Source organism: Lampris incognitus, chromosome 17 (assembly GCF_029633865.1).
Source record: "Lampris incognitus isolate fLamInc1 chromosome 17, fLamInc1.hap2, whole genome shotgun sequence".
In the NCBI taxonomy this organism is placed as follows: Eukaryota; Metazoa; Chordata; class Actinopteri; order Lampriformes; family Lampridae; genus Lampris; species Lampris incognitus.
Genome location: NC_079227.1, coordinates 31543772 through 31561586, shown reverse-complemented (window position 1 = coordinate 31561586; position 17815 = coordinate 31543772). Strand labels below are relative to the sequence as shown.

Here is a 17815-nt window from a genome sequence, read left to right as displayed (position 1 = left end):
CTTAGCTCACGTGTGAAATGTATGCCAAGTAAACCTTGTGTCGTCGAGCTATATGACGTCGAACACAATCCTTTGAATTGGCCTACTGTCAGGTGAGCAGTCTGAGGATGTACGTTTTCAACAAAAACACCTGTCATTGGCTGTGTTCCAACCTTCAAAACTAACGACTTTCAGCAAGTTTTACTTCGCTTGACTTAAAGCGCCAAGCGGAGTCCAAAAGGTCACGGGCTCATGGTGCCCAAAGAGGCAGCGTCCCGCGGAGAAGATTGGAAGACAGCCCGCCGCTCTCCTCAGCTTAGGTGGCGGGGTGACACCTACCTGTTGGACACGATACCAGGGTAGTAACTCTTCTGGTTTTCGTCCACCTTCATGTCGCTCATCAGAACGAAGGCGGAGTGTCTGCCGTAGGCTCGGATCACGCTCGAGCCCGTGATGGTCTCGGAGAAATGAGAGTATATGGGCGAGCGGCTGATCGACTCGAGCCGCTTTAGCTGCCGGGACGTGGCAACGTAAAACCTCTAAAAGCATCGCAGGGGGAGAGAGACAAGGAGTGTTGGAATCGAACGGCACGTTTCATATGCAAGGATGTATCAACAGCAGAAATAAGGACACACAAACATGTGCATGCATACAAACACACACACACACACACACAGAGCGATGAAGCCAGTGTTCACAAAAACACCTGCAGTGCTCATCTGACCTCAGCATGATTTGATGTGATGTATAAACGAGGCTGCTGACCTGTTGCACACCGCCGACGTGTCACGTCGCCGGATGTGACACGTCGCGGTCCTGAGTCCCATTAGGAAATAAGAGAGCAGAGTCATGTGCACGTGAAGCCACCCGCCTCAACGCAGCTATTATGATAAAGCGATTAAGGCTAATCAATTAAGGGTCAGGTAAACCCCTTAATCGTTCTAATCTCATTATGATACTTAAAGTCAAAATCTCAGCAGTGGTGCCAGGAGTGGGGAGGGCGGTTGGGCGATAATTGTCACCTCACTACCTGGTTGTCTCAACATGTAAATAAATGTCCCAGTACAAATGAGGAAAAAGACACATCTGCCTGACAGAATGATTCTTTCTGTCTGTCTGTCTGTGTGTGTGTGTCTGTGTCAGTATGTCTTTCTGTGAGTCTGTTTGTGTGTGTGTGTGTGTGTCTGTCTATGACTCAGTCTAGCTGTCAGTCTATCGTCAGTCTGTCTGCCTGTCACTCAGTCTGTCTCTGTCTATGCGCCTGTCTGTCTGTCTGTGTGTCTAGTCTCTGTATGTCTGTCTGTGTGTGAGTCTGTGTCAGTGTGTCTTTCTGTGAGTCTGTTTGTGTGTGTGTGTGTCTGTCTATGACTCAGTCTAGCTGTCAGTCTATCGTCAGTCTGTCTGCCTGTCACTCAGTCTGTCTATGTCTGTCTGTCTGTCTATCTGTGTGTGTGTGTGTGTGTGTGTGTGTGTGTGTGTGTGTCTATGTCAGTCTGTGTCTGTCAGTTTGTGTGTCTGTCAGTCAGTCTGTGTCTGTCTGTCTATCATGTCTGTGTCAGTGTCTGTCCGTTTGTGTCTGTGTCTGTGTGTCTGTCTATGTGTCAGTCTGTCTGCTTGTGTGTCTGTGTCTGTCAGTGTCTGTTTTCAGTCTGTCTTACTACATGTCTGTCTGTATGTGTTAGTCTGTCTGTGTCGATCTGTGTGTCTGTCTATGTTTCAGTCTATCTTCCTATGTGTCTGCCTGTCTATGTGTCTGTCTTTATGTGTCAGTCTGTCTGTGTGTCTATTTTCAGTGTTGTCTTTCTGTCTGTATGTGTCTATGTGTCTGTCTGTTTCAGTCTGTCTTTTTATGTGTCTGTCTGTCTGTCTGTGTGTGTGTGTGTGTGTGTGTCTGTCTATGACTCAGTCTATCGTCAGTCTGTCTGCCTGTCACTCAGTCTGTCTATGTCTGTCTCTGTCTATGCGCCTGTCTGTCTGTCTGTGTGTGTGTGTGTCTGTCTATGTCAGTCTGTGTCTGTCAGTCAGTCTGTGTCTGTCTGTCTATCATGTCTGTGTCAGTGTCTGTCCGTTTGTGTGTCTGTCAGTGTCTGTTTTCAGTCTGTCTTACTATGTGTCTGTCTGTATGTGTCAGTCTGTCTGTGTGTCTATTTTCAGTGTTGTCTTTCTGTCTGTATGTGTCTATGTGTCTGTCTGTTTCAGTCTGTCTTTTTATGTGTCTGTCTGTCTGTCTGTGTGTCAGTGTCTGGGTGTTTATATTTACAACTACATCTCGTTTAAATCCAACGATCCTGAGTCTGCGGTTATGGCGGTGGAGGACGTGAGGGGAAGTTATCTGGGGGCTCCTTTCTCACACAATACAGCTGCACATGTTTTACAACAGACACAAACGGACACAAGACAATTCCTGGCTTGGGTCTTTTTTAGGAAAACAAATACTTGAAGAATTTCAACAGCGAGTCCAGTATTACAGCGTGCTGTTGAGTGTATTCTTTTTCAACTGTGTAGTCTCTCGTGATAGTGACAGAGAGTTACACATCAATACTATCGAGTGAAAGTCGTTCTGTCCGCACTGAAACGTGCAGCGCGGCTCTGGAGACGTGCTCTGTCTTGCTCTGCAGGTGTTTTTCAGACACACAACCTAAGAAACAGCAATCACAAATCACATCAAACCATACGCTAAACATGTAGCGAGTTACTTTTTCACACGGCAATTGAACAAGTACACGGCAACATTGTGCGAGCGTCACAAGTCGGGGCAAAATCGTGGCGTGCAAACTGAAGCGTCGGTGTGAGCGGCCGTGTTAGTCAAATCACAGACAAAGAAGCTGCAGCCAGAATCACAGGGCCATGCAAGGAGGACGCCAAGGCAAAGCCAGAAGACGGGGGTGAAGATGTAGGGGGAGAGCGGGCCGATGGAGCTGCCGGTTCGCAGCCGGAATTTGGGGAATTCCCAGTTAGTGAGGGTTAGTGAAGAGCCCCCGATTCAGCCGTCTGCTCTAAAGCTGGTTTGATTCTCACGCTGCTCGCGCGGGTTTCAACTGCTCCTCGTTGTGTAAACCTGACGTGATTGCAAACCCCAGCGCCACAGGCCAAGTTATACCTCATACAAACTATGCCCCCTTGAGGCCAGATGCAGGATTATTTCCAAAGAAATGACAGTAAATTTCAGCACGATCAAGCGATTGGCTCCCTTTCCGCTGATCGCCGGAAGAGAGGAGATTTTTTAAAAGGCGCAAATTAGAAAATGGCGCCAGAAACACGCCGCGGCTCGTGAAGGGCGTATTAGGGATCGGCTCGTGTGTTTGACGCACCAGAGAGTGACGTCGTGGCTGCACAGATCTGTCGTCACCAAACGCACGTGGGCTCAAAATGATCGACAGCAAATAAATAAATCATAATCCATCTTTTGATTTTTTTTAAGCGAGCGAGAGAGCCAAAACTAGCAAGGAAATTAGTCGTTCTGGGTGCCGCAGGTGAGATGAGCGCTGGATGATTTGAAGTCCGTTGAATCATTAGAGTAAAAAAAAAACCAAAACAAAGACACTTAATGAAGTAAATGAGAAAAGAATAAACAGCCTCATTACACACACCGTCACTCACTACCAGCTGCTACTGGACAACTAACTGACTCGGTGACACCGGAAACCGTCAGCGGCACAGGAAGCTGGATTTTGAAGCCCCCCCCCTTCTTTTCTTTTTGAAACGTTTCTTTCGAAGCGAATTCATTCCAATCGTGCCGGAAATTTTCGGTTCCTGGGTGGTGCCGCTGAGCAGGCCCAGCCGTCGTAACGCACTACGGGCTCCGGCCACGGCCCCGTGGAGGGGCAACCGTCCACCCGCTACCGTCGCAGCACATCAAGACTACCGGTTTACCAGAGACCAAACCACTACGTCACCAGTAGAGACGTGATCGTTGCGTTATAACGAACAAAAAGCAATCTGCTGGCACGCACGCATGCATGCATGCACGGATGCAGGCACACACGCGTGCAAGCACGCACACACACACACACACACACACACACAGCACTCTCAGACAGCATGCTGTATTAATGAGTTAGCAGCCTTGTGTCCTATTTACCTGAACACACCAATAGAACACCGTTAGCGGGGCTATGACTATGAGGAACATTGGGGTGAGGGCAGAGCATACGAGCAGCACATTCAGAGTGTACCAGAAAGTGCGCATCCATATGTCAATATTATCTGGGATGTGAATGTCTATAGTGTCCACGTCTTTGCTGAAGCGGTTTAGGATCCGCCCAGAGGGGGTGCTCTCGAAGAAGGCCTGCGGCGCCCGCAGGACCCTCTGGAGCATGTTGAGGTGTATGAGCCTGGCCGCGCGCAGCATGCTGAAGGCCCGGCTCAGCAGGCAGTTACCCAGCAACAGCACACCTGGGAAAAGGGGGGCAGAGGTGACAACAACACCCGCGTTAATCACATTCCTGCCTTCCCCCCCCCCCCCGCCCGCCGTTTGCCCCGTTTACCCCCAACGTTAACACAGGACGCCACCGGCGGCTTGCGCGTCAACGGGCTCCACCGAATCCCCAGCCCACCTGTTCGACCTGATGACTGGAATGAGGCGGTTACTAACTACGCACTACTTCTACGGAGCCACAACAAAAAGCATTCACGTTTCACACACAACCCGGCGAGTATGAGCCCATTCTCATCACACAGCATCATGTATTGATGCTTTTATCAGTAGTGTCGATACAGGACGTGCAAGGTACCCTTCCGCATCTGTACAGAGACATGCCGGTTAGCAAGATTTACCCATGCAGTTAATCTGAACCCAAAATTTAACCACTACCTCCACTACCTAACTTTTGCCCTAAACATACCATGACTTAAACTTAACCACTACCTAATCCCCCCCCCCTTTTCTCCCTAATTGTACCCGTCCAATTACCCCACTCTTCCGAGCCGTCCTGGTCGCTGCTCCACCCCCTCTGCCTATCTGGGGAGAGTTACAGACTACCACATGCCTCCTCTGATACACGTGGTGTCGCCAGCCGATTCTTTTCACCTGGCAGTGAGGAGTTTCACCAGGGGGACGTAGCGTGTGAGAGGATCATGCTATTCCTCCCAGTCCCCCCCCCCCCCGAACAGGCAGCTCGACCAACCAGAGGAGGCACTAGTGCAGCGACCAGGACACATACCCACACCCGGCTTCAGACACAGCAAATTGGGTCTGTAGGGACGCCCGACCAAGCCGGAGGTAACAAGGGGATTCGAACTGGCGATCCCCGTGTTGGTAGGCAACGGAATAGACCGCTATGCTACCCGGACACCCACCACTGCCCAACCTTAACCCTAAACTTGACCACACTAACCTGTAATGTCATACATAAAACAGGATTAGGCCCAACTATTGTAGGGGTACAATTGTCCATGCTGTGCAGAAACGCTGTAGAATTTAAACACTTCTGCAGGAGGTTTAACATTGGAGTCTATTGAACACCCAGTACACTTCTATATAGATGTGGAAAATCCTATATCGATGTTTTGGTAAGCGATATAGGACGCAGTGCGATGAGACACGTTGTGAGCATCACTTCTTTGGCAAGATATACTTGCCAAAGAAGTGATGGGTATGAGATGCCCCAAGTGTTACCAGGCACAGAAGGTGTCACTTGTGAATTATCCCTGAAAAAGGGGCAGGAAAGTACCCTGTTCAACCTTTGGCATCGTGAGAGGAGTAACGCATCACTACACGGAGCCACATGCTCTCTTCTTGGGCTTCATTCCCTACAGGGAGGGACACAGGAGGCGTCCTGATTCTGTGGCTGCAACAGATCAACACCTCAGCTGTGGGCAAGAGAGGATTTGGCTCCTAAAATACATGCAGGACTCTAAGCTTAAGTTCTGTGATGACGTCTTGCACACATTCCCATGTCACATCTGCCAGGTTCAAGCTATACAAATAAGACCCTCTTCTTTCGGCTTGTTTCCCAGGGGTCGCCACAGCGGATTTGATAGTTTCCATCTTGTCAATCCACAAATCCACATAATGCTTTGGCAAAATCTTTCATTTTATTTTAAAAAAATTTAAATGTAAATTTTATTTTGTTTTTAATTAAAAAACTTCTTTTTATTTTTTTTTTTTTAAATTTTAAGCTATACAAATGATATATCTGTTATATTTTCCAACATGGCAGAAAATACACCAGGTGTTGCAGAGAGCGGTTCTGAAAGTTGGTTATACTTTTAACTGCAGTCCGGTGGAGGCTCTCCTTACAAAGACCAAAAATATCTGCCTCTTCTAAATGCCACCTCACAGCTTGGGCCTGAACGTGGACGGCCAGTGTTTATATTTGGTAATCACAGAAGACGTGTGGTGAAGGGGCTTACAGGCGGCCCCTGTGTCGGCTGCCTATGATAATATCACATCTGCGGGGTGACTTGTATAGTTTTTTGTATCCCTGGATGCTTATGTTTAGAAACTGCGGACATAAATTCCAGTAGTCCGTGTGTTTGAGTGTGTTTATGTGTGCAAGTAAGTGTGTGCGATCAGGTTGCAAGCAGGACAGGAAGTACACAGTCGGCTGAGAGGCGAAAGTGGATGCTGAAGAGGTAAAGAAGCAAAACATTGAACTGGCAGAAAAAGCAGCTCGGCTTCAAAACATGCATCGAGTCAACATGGGAACATGAAAAGAAGAAGGAAAGTGTTATTTGGAAATGGGAAGGATCTTATCCCCCTCACAGCCCCCGCAGCCTCAACAGCAGGGCCAGTACCTGGACGAAGATGTACATGAAAGCCAGGGGCACTATGACCACGGCGAAGATGGGAGTGCTGGACACGATAACTATCATGGTGGAGATGGAGTTGAAAAGGGTGCCCAGGAACATGAGCACAATGGAGGGCAGTGCCTCGTCTATCACGTAAATGTCCTTGGCGAACCGGTTGATCACGCGTCCTATGGGCGTCGTGTCAAAGAAAGACTGGGGCGTGTGAAGCTTGTTTTCGAGCAGGTTAAAGTGCAGCTTCCTGGCTGCGCCGATGTTTCCCGTTGCTAGGGTGAATGAGGAGATCATGACCAGGATACCTGAGATAGGGAGGGTTGAGCCACAGGGAAAGAGGGAAGGACAGCAGATACAAAAGGAATGAGTGTAATGAGAAGGCTGTGGGACTGTCGGCAGACACCTCCAGCATCTCTCTTGGATGTAAAAGTACAAAGGTGTTAGTAAACATAATGATAGGCCCTTTCACAGGCCAGAAACAGGATTTTTCTGTAAAGGAACAGGAACTGCAGTCTGTAATAAGAAATATTAATAGTAAATTGTAGGGGTATATGTAGTCCTACTCTTCAGTGAAATGCTTTTGTTCCTTAAAGGGAAACAAACATGACTTTCATATATGTTGGACCACTCCATTAGCAGCCGTGATCCTGAGCAGTCTTCCGCATGTGTCCGAAACGCCGCCGACATGATGTAGAACGTGTCTGCCGGTGATGTCACTGCCGGACCCCTGAACGTAAAAACTACAACTTTCACTTCTTGGTTTGCCACCACCTTGTGTGCTACATCTAAATAGGCTACATAGGAGCGACACGGTGGCCCAGCGGTTAGCGCTGTTGCCTCACGGCGAGAAGGTCCTGGGTTCGAACCCCAGGCCATTCCAGGTCCTTTCTGTGTGGAGTTTGCATGTTCTCCCCGTGTCTGCATGGGTTTCCTCCGGGTGCTCCGGTTTCCTCCCACCATCAAAAAGACATGCATGTTAGGGTTAATACTCCTGCCTGTGCCCCTGAGCAAGGCAGTGGAAAAAAGAACTGGAGCTGGTCCCCGGACGCTGCAGCTGCCCACTGCTCCTATACAATAGGATGGGTTAAATGCAGAGAACACATTCATTGTAAGAAGACAATGTCGAGGGCGTCCGGGTAGCGTAGCAGTCTATCCCGTTGCCTACCAACAAGGGGATCGCCGGTTCGAATCCCCGTGTTGCCTCCGGCTTGGTTGGCTGTCCCTACAGACACAACTGGCCGTGTCTGCGGGTGGGAAGCCGGATGTGGGTATGTGTCGTGGTTGCTGCACTAGCGCCTCCGGGCGGGGGGGGGGGGGGGATAGCGTGATCCTCTCACGCGCTACGTCCCCCTGGCGAAACTCCTCACTGTCAGGTGAAAAGAAGCGGCTGGTGACTCCACATGTATCGGAGGAAGCATGTGGTAGTTTACAGCCCTCCCCGGAATCGGCAGAGGAGGTGGAGAAGCGACTGGGAAGGCTCGGAAGAGTGGGGTAATTGGCCGGATACAATTGGGGAGAAAAAGGGGGAAAAAGGTATACAATGTCGAATAAAGTGGCTTTCTTTCTTTCTTTCTCTCACAGTCTTAAGAAAATGCAAATAAGACAACATACAGCTGTTTTAGAAAATGCCACCGAATGCCATATGAAGATGGTGATGTACGGTTTGTCCGCCTGTGATGTTACTGGCGGACATGTTTCCGCACAGTTCCAGCAGTATTTGAGGAACACACCGATGTCTGCTCAGCATCACGGCTGCAGATGGGAGTGTCATCCCTACAACACATATACATCTATATATACAGAGAGAGAGACACAATGCTGAAAAGTGTGATTGCTTCCCTTTAAGCTCTGTAAATACCCGGCGCTACGAAGTTCGTAGCAGCAGATACTCTGAGGACACTAAATCTATTTAGGGATGCCCTCTCTTCTACGGTACATCTTCTGTGAACAAATCCAAACCAATCATTATAACTCCTCACAAACAGCATGCAACGCCATGACAAGTCACTTCATGTTATTTCAGCGAGCAAAATCACACGGAGCCGCTGCTCGCGACGTGTTACCCTGCACTGAAAACAAAAACGTCGTGAGCACCAGTGGGCTAGCAGTCTTTGCTTTTGCAGTTTTTGTGCTGAGATCAAGTTTAGTTGTGCCCAATAACCTGTCAAGTTTGTAGTACATATGTGACAGTGGCAAGGAAGTTAACCTTAGCTCATCAACTTCAAATCTATGTTCTGGATGCTGGCATCAGGTTGTTGCCATGGCGACCATCTCATCGAAAATGAATGACTGCTGGCTGTTTCATGATGCTTTTGGCGTGGCACGGGCAATGGTATGAATTATTTTAAGTGCACAAAAAAAATCATACTTGCACATATCAACTCAAAACAACTCAAACCACACGGTTCTGAAGCCACGGTATAAACGAGGCCTTAGTAAGAATGCTGGACACGGCAGGGTAACGTGACATCAGGACTGACTATCCAGTTTGTGTAAAAAACATCCGGCGTCGACACCGTGCCTTGTTTCCTATCAGTTTGCCTGGTATCAGCAAAACTCTTACCTTGTGTGATGCCCAATGCTGCGTACACCCCCACCCTCATGTTAACATCCTCTTGAGTCTGATTTTGCCTGGAGTCGTTGGTCCACTGACTGAGCCAGAAGTTTGCTCCAATAGCTGCGGCGTTCTGGAAGCCGTACAGCAGACAGATAATCACAGAGAGCAGGGGTCCCACCGCCTTGACGTACTCCAAGTACACATTTAATTTCACCTGGTAGGACAGGAGAGATTAGAATAAGAGCCTTAACTGATGTTGCTGGAGTCGAGAGTACTTCAACAAGTTCAGTTCTCAACCGGTGCCCGCTGTGATCCTTGTAATTCACCAGCAGGTGGCAGTTGGGCTTGAATATCCATCAAAGTAGCTTTAGCCTGATCTGCAGTTGGCGCTGTGCCTGGGCTTCCCCTCCTTCACAGTCAGGCTCAGTGGCAATGGAATCTCACTCCAACTTACTACAAAGGATTTCAACATCGCCATTTTACTCAAAGTGAAAGTTAAACAGTTAACCCATTTAATCCCAAACTTTCCCCAGACATGAAAATATCCAAATCGTGCGTCGCTGGTGACCCTTTGAAATAATCAATCATCTTCTTTTTTTTTCTTCTTTCCCCCCCCCCCCCCCCATGGAAAAGTAGATGGAAAAAGTGTGTTTCATGGTCGGTCGATACAACTCTTGTCACTGGCAGTCGCCAGCAGTGCCACTAGAGTGCTCTATCACTTTCTAGTGTGACTGTTTTACATATCAAAAACCGTTATACAACACCGACATGAATACTGAGGGCAAAGACAAAACAACAACCATCAGTGTATCTCAACATTGTTACTTTGTTGTACCACACATTGCAACATTGTTACGTTAGTGCAACATGTATTTAAACATTAATATTGTAATTTTTAAACCCCCCCCCTTTTCTCCCCAATTGTACCTGTCCAATTACCCCACTCTCCGAGCTGTCCCGGTCACTGCTCCACCCCTTCTGCCGATGCAGGGAGGGCTGCAGACTACCACATGCCTCCTCCGATACATGTGGAGTCGCCAGCCGCTTCTTTTCACCTGACAGTGAGGAGTTTCACCAGGAGCACATAGCACGTGGGAGGATCACGCTGTTCCCCCTCCCCTCCAAACAGGCGCCCTGACCGACCAGAGGAAGCGCTAGTGCAGCAACCAGGACATATCCCCATGTTGGTAGGCAACGGAATAGACCGCTGCACTACCCGGACGCCACTTTATTGTAACATTTGAACTTGTACTTTAGTGCAATATTCATTGTATTGGTTGAAGCACTCGGGTTGTGGGACGTTGTGAAAGGCGCTCCTTGTTCCATCTCTTAACATAGGTCTCCCTGTATTTCTCCTCCATTTTTGTTGCCACTGTGACAATGCTATCATCTTTCCAACGGACCAGCAACTTGTCTCCTCGGGTTAAAACCTCAGAAGTTCCTGTGGGTAACTTCATGAAGTCCTTCTGTGGCTTGCATGGAACATAACATCTAACAGACGATTTAGCCTCATCGTTCCAGAGCTCCCATGTCCTGTTTTTGTCATTTCATCAAAGAGTGCTAGTGAAGGGAAGAAGTTGTCATGAAAGAACTTGCAACCCTGAGGCACCTGAACTTGCCCTGCAAGGGATATGGCTCCATGTGATATATGTAACCACTGGGTGAGACAAGGCTCCATAGCTTGTAACCAAAATGAAATGGTTTACCCCTTATGAATTGCTTACATTCATGTTGGCCATCGTATGGGATCATGCTCCCATCCACTGACAGACATTCCTGAAATGGCATGACTTTGTATTGAGCTTGGGGAAGATGGGCTTAACCTTAAAAAAATGGGTCGTTGAGGCGTCCGGGTAGCTTAGTGGTCTATTCCGTTGCCCGCCAACATGGGGATCGCCGGTTTGAATCCCCATATTACCTCCGGCTTGGTCAGGCGTCTCTACAGACACAATTGGTCGTGTCTGGGGGTGGGGAGCTGGATGTGGGTATGTGTCCTGGTTGCTGCACTAGCGCCTCCTCTGGTCGGTCGGGGCACCTGTTCGGGGGGGAGGGGGAACTGGGGGAAATAGCATGATCCTCCCATGTGCTACGTCCCCCTGGCAAAACTCCTCACTGTCAGGTGAAAAGAAGCGGCTGGCGACTCCGCATGTATCGGAGGAGGCATGTGGTCGTATGCAGCCCTTGCCAGATCAGCAGAGGGGGTGGAGCAGTGACCAGGACAGCTTGGAAGAGTGCAGTAATTGGCCGGATACCGTTGGGGAGAAAAAGGGGGAACATTTTCCAAAACAAAAGTGAATTGTCATTGCAATCTGAAACGCTTTCATTGTGTACATCACTGTCAACTGACCAGTCTAGTATGTGTCTTCTTGGAACAGAGCATGTGCTCTGATGAAGGCCAGCAGCAGTAGGCCGAAACGTTAGCGTGCTTTGCTGGCCAAAATAAATTGGTGAAAATGAGGCACTGCCCCTGTTCTCTTTCAAATTGGTGAGTGCTACCCTACATCCTTGGATGTGGTTTTTGAAGTATATATTTTTTGGGGTTTAGCACCACAGTAAGAGATTCTTTTTTTGGGAAGGCGCATCCAACTCCTCCATTACAAGACTTTGCTAACCGTTCGTTTGGCAGCTTTGACGCAGCCATCCTCTTCTCATGGTGTACCCAGGAAGTAAACAGCTCTGGTCACGTGACAATTTACACTAAACATGTGACATTGCACATATTTCATTGAGACCCTTTATTAACCATGGCTAATAAACCTGGTGTCGTGGCCTAAAGGTTAAAGAGGCGGACTTGTGACTAGAAGGTTGCTGGTTCGATCCCTGACTGGCAGGATAATGTGGATGGGGGGAGTGAATGAACGGCGCTGTCTCCTCCCTCAATAGCCATGGCTGGTGTGCTCTTGAGCCAGGCACTTAACCTCCCAACCTGCTGCTCAGTGGCCCCCAGTGTAGACTGTGGTTGTACGGGGCAGCTCCCAGGTCCGAATGTGTGGAACTGTGTGAACGTGTAGAAAAGCGTTGCTGTAAAAGCGCACACATGCTTAGCGTACTACAATCTATAGAGACGTTTGACTGAAGATTTCCTACATCGCCAAGCTCAAGTATACTCTCGGTTAGTTGCTGTCCAGTCGGGATGGTCTGGATGGATCTAGCTCGGAGGTCTGGTTGACAGTCTGGGTCCCTTCTCACAGCTTGTCCTCAGTGGTAAAGGGAAAGCAATGGATCTCTATCCCCCTGTTTGATCCTGACTTTCATCTCCCCCTGGCAAACTCATTCTCTCCACTGACAAGAGCTTGCTGACAATACATCCCAGCTTGGTTACCCCGGTGGCTGATGTCGACAACAGAACTACACCACTGATTAGGAAATGTCCTGCAACACCCAGCTTGGCATGCTCTTCACTTTACATCCCCAAGACCAAGCGTTCACGAGTCGAGCTCACCAAATCCACACCACCATCCCTTCGACCTTCAGCTATCCAACTACCCTCTCCCTCCACCACCACCACCGAGTTCCCTACCGCAGCAGGTGTGGCGACTGTCATCATCGAAAGCTGACGATCTACAATGGAGGATGCTTCAATGGTCAACCTGAAATCGGCGTGATTGGCGGTTCCATCTCCAGGTTCATTAAGCTCCCTGGCAGCATAACTTACTGTTTCTCTGGATGTAAAGTTTCTGATGTCTCTATACACATTCCAGCCATACTTGATTGCCATCCAACTGTCCACACTGTTATCGTGCACGTTAGAACCAATGACGACATGTCAAGTCCCTCACTCTAACTTTAGAGAGCCTGGGCAAATCCTGTGCCGTCTGGCCCCATTCCATCCCTGGGTGAGAGCTCAGAGCGCTTTAGCCGCCTCTTCAGTCTGCATCGCTACAGGCCATGGTTTCATTAATAACTTTGACTCATTCTGGCATAGGACAGACTTTTACAAAAGTGATGGTATTCACCCAAACGGTGAGGGGGGTCAAGCAACTGATGTATAACTTCATACATTGTAGAGCTTTTTCAGCCTGACATTTAGCTGTATGCAGAGATCATGTGTCAAACTGTGTATCTATCTGTACCTCTAGCTCCCCCTCTGACAGGATACAGCCCTCTATTTCTCTGGCTGAGCCTGGTCCTCTTCCAGTCCATCCTATCTGTCGTAATTATCAATAGACCACCAAAACATGTCAAACACTGTCAGTCTGCTCTTAATACAAGCAACCCTTCTCAGATCTCTTGTCAAGAGTTCACTCTCAGTCAAGCCGTTCACTCCAACAGTGTTTGTATTGTTTACACAAGATCGCTGCTAGACAAGACTTTTATTCTTAACAATCTCGTTTTATCTCTTAGCCTGTCTTTCTTACTTTTAACTGAGATCTGGCTTAAAACCAGGGACTGCTGCCCTCTGATGGAGTTCTGTCCTCCCAATTACCAGACCCTCGATCTCCCTAAGCTCTCTGGTCATGGTGGGGGTATTGCAGTTGTTTTGTGGAGAAATTACGCTCTGCATTTAACCCATCCTAGTTGTGTGGCTAGGAGCAGTGGACAGCCGCCGTGCAGCACCCGGGGACCAACTCCAGTTCGTCTTACCATGCCTCGGTCAGGGACACAGACAGGATTATTAACATGCATGTCTTTTTGATGGTGGGGGAAACTGGAGCACCCAGAGGAAACCCACTGCAGACACGGGGAGAACATGTAAACTCCACACAGAGGATGACCCCCCCACCCCACCCCCCAAGGTTGAACCCCAGGGTTTGAACCCAGGACCTTCTTGCTGTGAGGCGACAGCGCTAACCACTGGGCCCCGTGCCATGGATGTCACTCAATTTCCTTCAGCTCAATTCAGACAAAACGGGGGTTCTCCTTATTGGTCTGAATAAGTTTGTCTCACAAGTGAAACCTTGTACCGGTCCTCTGGTCACCAATGTTAAACCCTCCTCAAGAGATCTATGTGTACTCTTTGACCAAAATATGAATTTCGACCTACACATAAACAAGCTTGTGCAAACCTGGTTTTTCCAACTCCGGAACATCACAAAAATCAACTCAATGCTATCAACCAAAGATCTTGAATTACTAATCCATACCCCAATTTGGTATGGATTCACCTTGGCTATCTGGGAATCACCCGGGATTCACCTTGGCTGGGAATCACCAAGGATTCACCTTGACTACTGCAACGCTCTTTTCTCCTGTCTCAGCCAAGCAGCCCTGTCCCGCCTGCAACTCGTGCAAAACCCTGCAGGCAGGCTGCTAACCGCTACCAATCTTAGATCCCACATCACACCAATCCTCGCATCCCTTCAGCGGCTCCCCGTAAATTATAGAACAGACTTCAAGACACTGCTTATCACATATACGGCCCTACATGTTCTTGCCCCGTTATACATTTCCGAACTTTTGCGTCCTTACTCCACCTCTGGGCCACCCAGATCTTCCGAGCAGGGAGTATCTATATCCTGCTCCTCCAGAAACCAAGGGTGACTGTGCTTTTGCCGTACCCTCGGGAACAGCCCCGCCCCGTTAGATCAGCTGAGTCTGTAAACAGATTTTAAAAACCTCTCAAAACCCCATCTGTACTGACTTGCCTTCCCTGTAATGTGGCTGTCATTTCTACTTTTTTGTATGTGTGTGTGGTTTATTTTTTCTCTATCTTGTGCAGCACTCTGTAACTTTGTTTTTAAAAAAGTGCTATATGAATAAACTCTTACTTACTTACCCTGGGTAAATAAAGGTTTAACATTTTTCAGTATTTGCTGGAAATGCATTAATACATCATTCAGGAACATTTTTAGAGCCTTGTAATTGAAAACGTTTATTTACGGTCACTATTGTGATCGATGGGATGAGATGGGTTACGTGGCACCGGGTAATGCCATTAGGAAAACCTTTTAGATACCGCGGTTTCATCTCACCAATTCCTCTCTGATCACTCCGAAAGTACGTTGTGAGGATTATGAAAACATCCGCCAGTATTCCCAGGGGTGGAAGAGAAGAAAAGGGTAGGAGAGGAATAAGAGGAGTCGTGGCTGGAGAGGAAAAGGGGTGGAGTTACAGAAAGAGGAGAGACTGACCCGGCCTGTCTCCGCGGTCTCCGCCTGGATGAGTTTCTCCATATTTGGCCGCTGCGGTTTATTCTCTGGTGCAGAATCGGAGGGCTTCCTCAGGCTGCACCCGTGTCTCCTCACCGAGCGGTTCCTGGGGTTCTCACCGTCTGTCGAGATGTTGCTGAGCTGCCTGCAAGAGGAGGGTTGGAATCAACAAATCGACATGAAGATGATGAATCGGGAAAGTGTCACGGCTCAGTGTGGACTTATTCGCAGTACCTCATGAACTTTCTCCTCGCTTCGTTGACCACCGGCTCATTGTCCACCATGTCTACGTGGTTGCTAAAGGTATCATCTGGGAATAACGTCTCATCCTCCACGAAGTCCTCTGAGAAGGCAAGGTTGTTAGTACACTGCACACGTCATACAATTCTATGCTATTAAAATGAGCTCCAACATGTGTCTTGACCGTGTAAATGAAATGCAGTGGACCAGCTGTACCAGTTGCCTCATCTTCCTCAACTATGTCCTCTAGGGCATAGTTCCTGAGGAACTCCGCGAAGGTGCCATTCTGTTTGAGGAGCTCCTGGTAGGAGCCCATCTCCGACACCCGGCCCTCCACCATCACCAGGATGTTGTCCACCTGAGGCAGGAAGCTGATGGCATGCGTCACCAGGATACGGGTCTGGAGTGTAAATAATAGATGCATTTTATTATACACATGTGACTGACTGTCTGTCTCAGACATACACACACATATCTAATTATGACCATATCTAATTATACACCCACACACAAACTGACACGTACGCTTCAAAAATGTTATTGCACGGCAACATGTTATGACAACGCTTCGCTGTAGTTCGCTAGACACTGGGCTCTGCTTCGCCCCTCACTGCCGGATGGCAGCAAAATAGGAATACAACCTTTTTTATGGGGATATTGAGTCAAAAAATAGAAAAGATGGATGTGTGAAGCCAACAACTTAGGGAAGAGACGTGTGATAAGTGAGCTGGTGCAAATGTCATTACAGCAAATGTATAGGGGGGCAGGATGATAAGTTTCTCAACTTCAACATCTTTTATTCGTTATATGATATTTTACCTAGATCTTTGATTAGACACACACACCTTATGTGAGCCAAGTTCATACCCAGCTGACTCTTCTTTTCTTTTTTTGGATTTTTCCTTTTTCTCCCCGATTACCCCACTCTTCTGAGCTGGTCTGGTCGCTGCTCTGCCCCCTCTGCCGATCCGGGGAGGGCTGCAGACTACCACATGCCTCCTCCGATACATGTGGAGTCGCCAGCCGCTTCTTTTCACCTGACAGTGAGGAGTTTCACCGGGGGGACGGAGCGCGTGGGAGGATCACGCTATTCCCCCCAGTTCCCCCTCCCCCCTGAACAGGCGCCCCGACCGACCAGAGGAGGCGCTAGTGCAGCGACCAGAACACATGCCCACATCTGGCTTCCCACCTGCAGACATGGCCAATTGTGTCTGTAGGGACGCCCGACCAAGCCGGAGGTAACATGGGGATTCGAACCGGTGATGCCCATGTTGGTAGGCAACGGAATAGACCGCCATGCAACCCGGATGCCTAGATGAGAAGCTTTATGATCGTGAAGTAAATATTCCAAAGTCTGAAGTCTACTGTAGTTATTGATAACATTTTTTTGCCCGAATGCGGCTTTTGTGCTTTCCGTGAGACATGGCACGGGGATATTTAACATTATTTGCTGTGCACTGGTAAATGCTGAGTGGGCTCATACTCTTGTATCTTACTGATATTCACAGTGGGAAATTTAAAAATATTAGGGGTCCCCTCCTCCCAGCAAGGCTGACCATGCATAGATCACTCCTATACACAGAAGTCCTGTTTGCAGCATGTACAGTGATGGGGTAACCACACAGTTACAGCCTAGTCTCGTCGGGTGCAGCGGTTTTGTCATTAAAAGTGGGACAGAGTTTCTCTCTCACACCTTGCCCACATACCTTGCCCTGCAGTGCCCCCGTCGGGCCGATGAGGTTGTCAAAGATGTGTTTGGCCACGTGGGCGTCGACGGCAGACAGGGGATCATCCAGCAGGTAAACGTCGGCCTCGCTGTACAAAGCTCTGGCCAGGCTCACCCTCTGCCGCTGACCACCCGAGAGGTTGATGCCCTGGAGGATGAACGCGAGACACCGGTTAAAGGAAGACACAGACAGACCGTCTAGCACCTTTTCAGCTGAGACGTCTAGACAGGTGTCTCGTGCCTACGGTGGAAAAACGGAAACCAAAAATGTCTGCAGAAAGCAAACCAGTGTGGATGTCTGAGAACAGAAACTTAATGCTGGTCCTTCATTTCCATGGACGCTCATTAGTACCGTTTTTCTTTACGTTTTACATGAACATTTCCCTCCCTCTTTTTCTCCCCAACTGTATCCGGCCAATTACCCCACTCTTCCGAGCCGTCCCCGTCGCTGCTCCACCCCCTCTGCTGATCCGGGGAGGG

The 17815-nt window shown here is 48.7% G+C and overlaps 1 protein-coding gene across 1 annotated transcript in view; it reads right to left on the bottom strand.

The window, feature by feature from the left end:
- Nucleotides 1–17815, bottom strand: part of abcc3 (ATP-binding cassette, sub-family C (CFTR/MRP), member 3) — a 78252-nt gene that overhangs the window by 9006 nt on the left and 51431 nt on the right. Inside the window, exons 18-24 of the mRNA XM_056297666.1 lie at nt 17316–17483; nt 15826–16009; nt 15604–15712; nt 15352–15514; nt 9287–9494; nt 6718–7028; nt 319–518 (exon numbers count right to left, since the gene is read on the bottom strand). Coding sequence (XP_056153641.1) covers nt 319–518; nt 6718–7028; nt 9287–9494; nt 15352–15514; nt 15604–15712; nt 15826–16009; nt 17316–17483 — 1343 coding nt within the window. The remainder of the gene's footprint in view (nt 1–318; nt 519–6717; nt 7029–9286; nt 9495–15351; nt 15515–15603; nt 15713–15825; nt 16010–17315; nt 17484–17815) is intronic.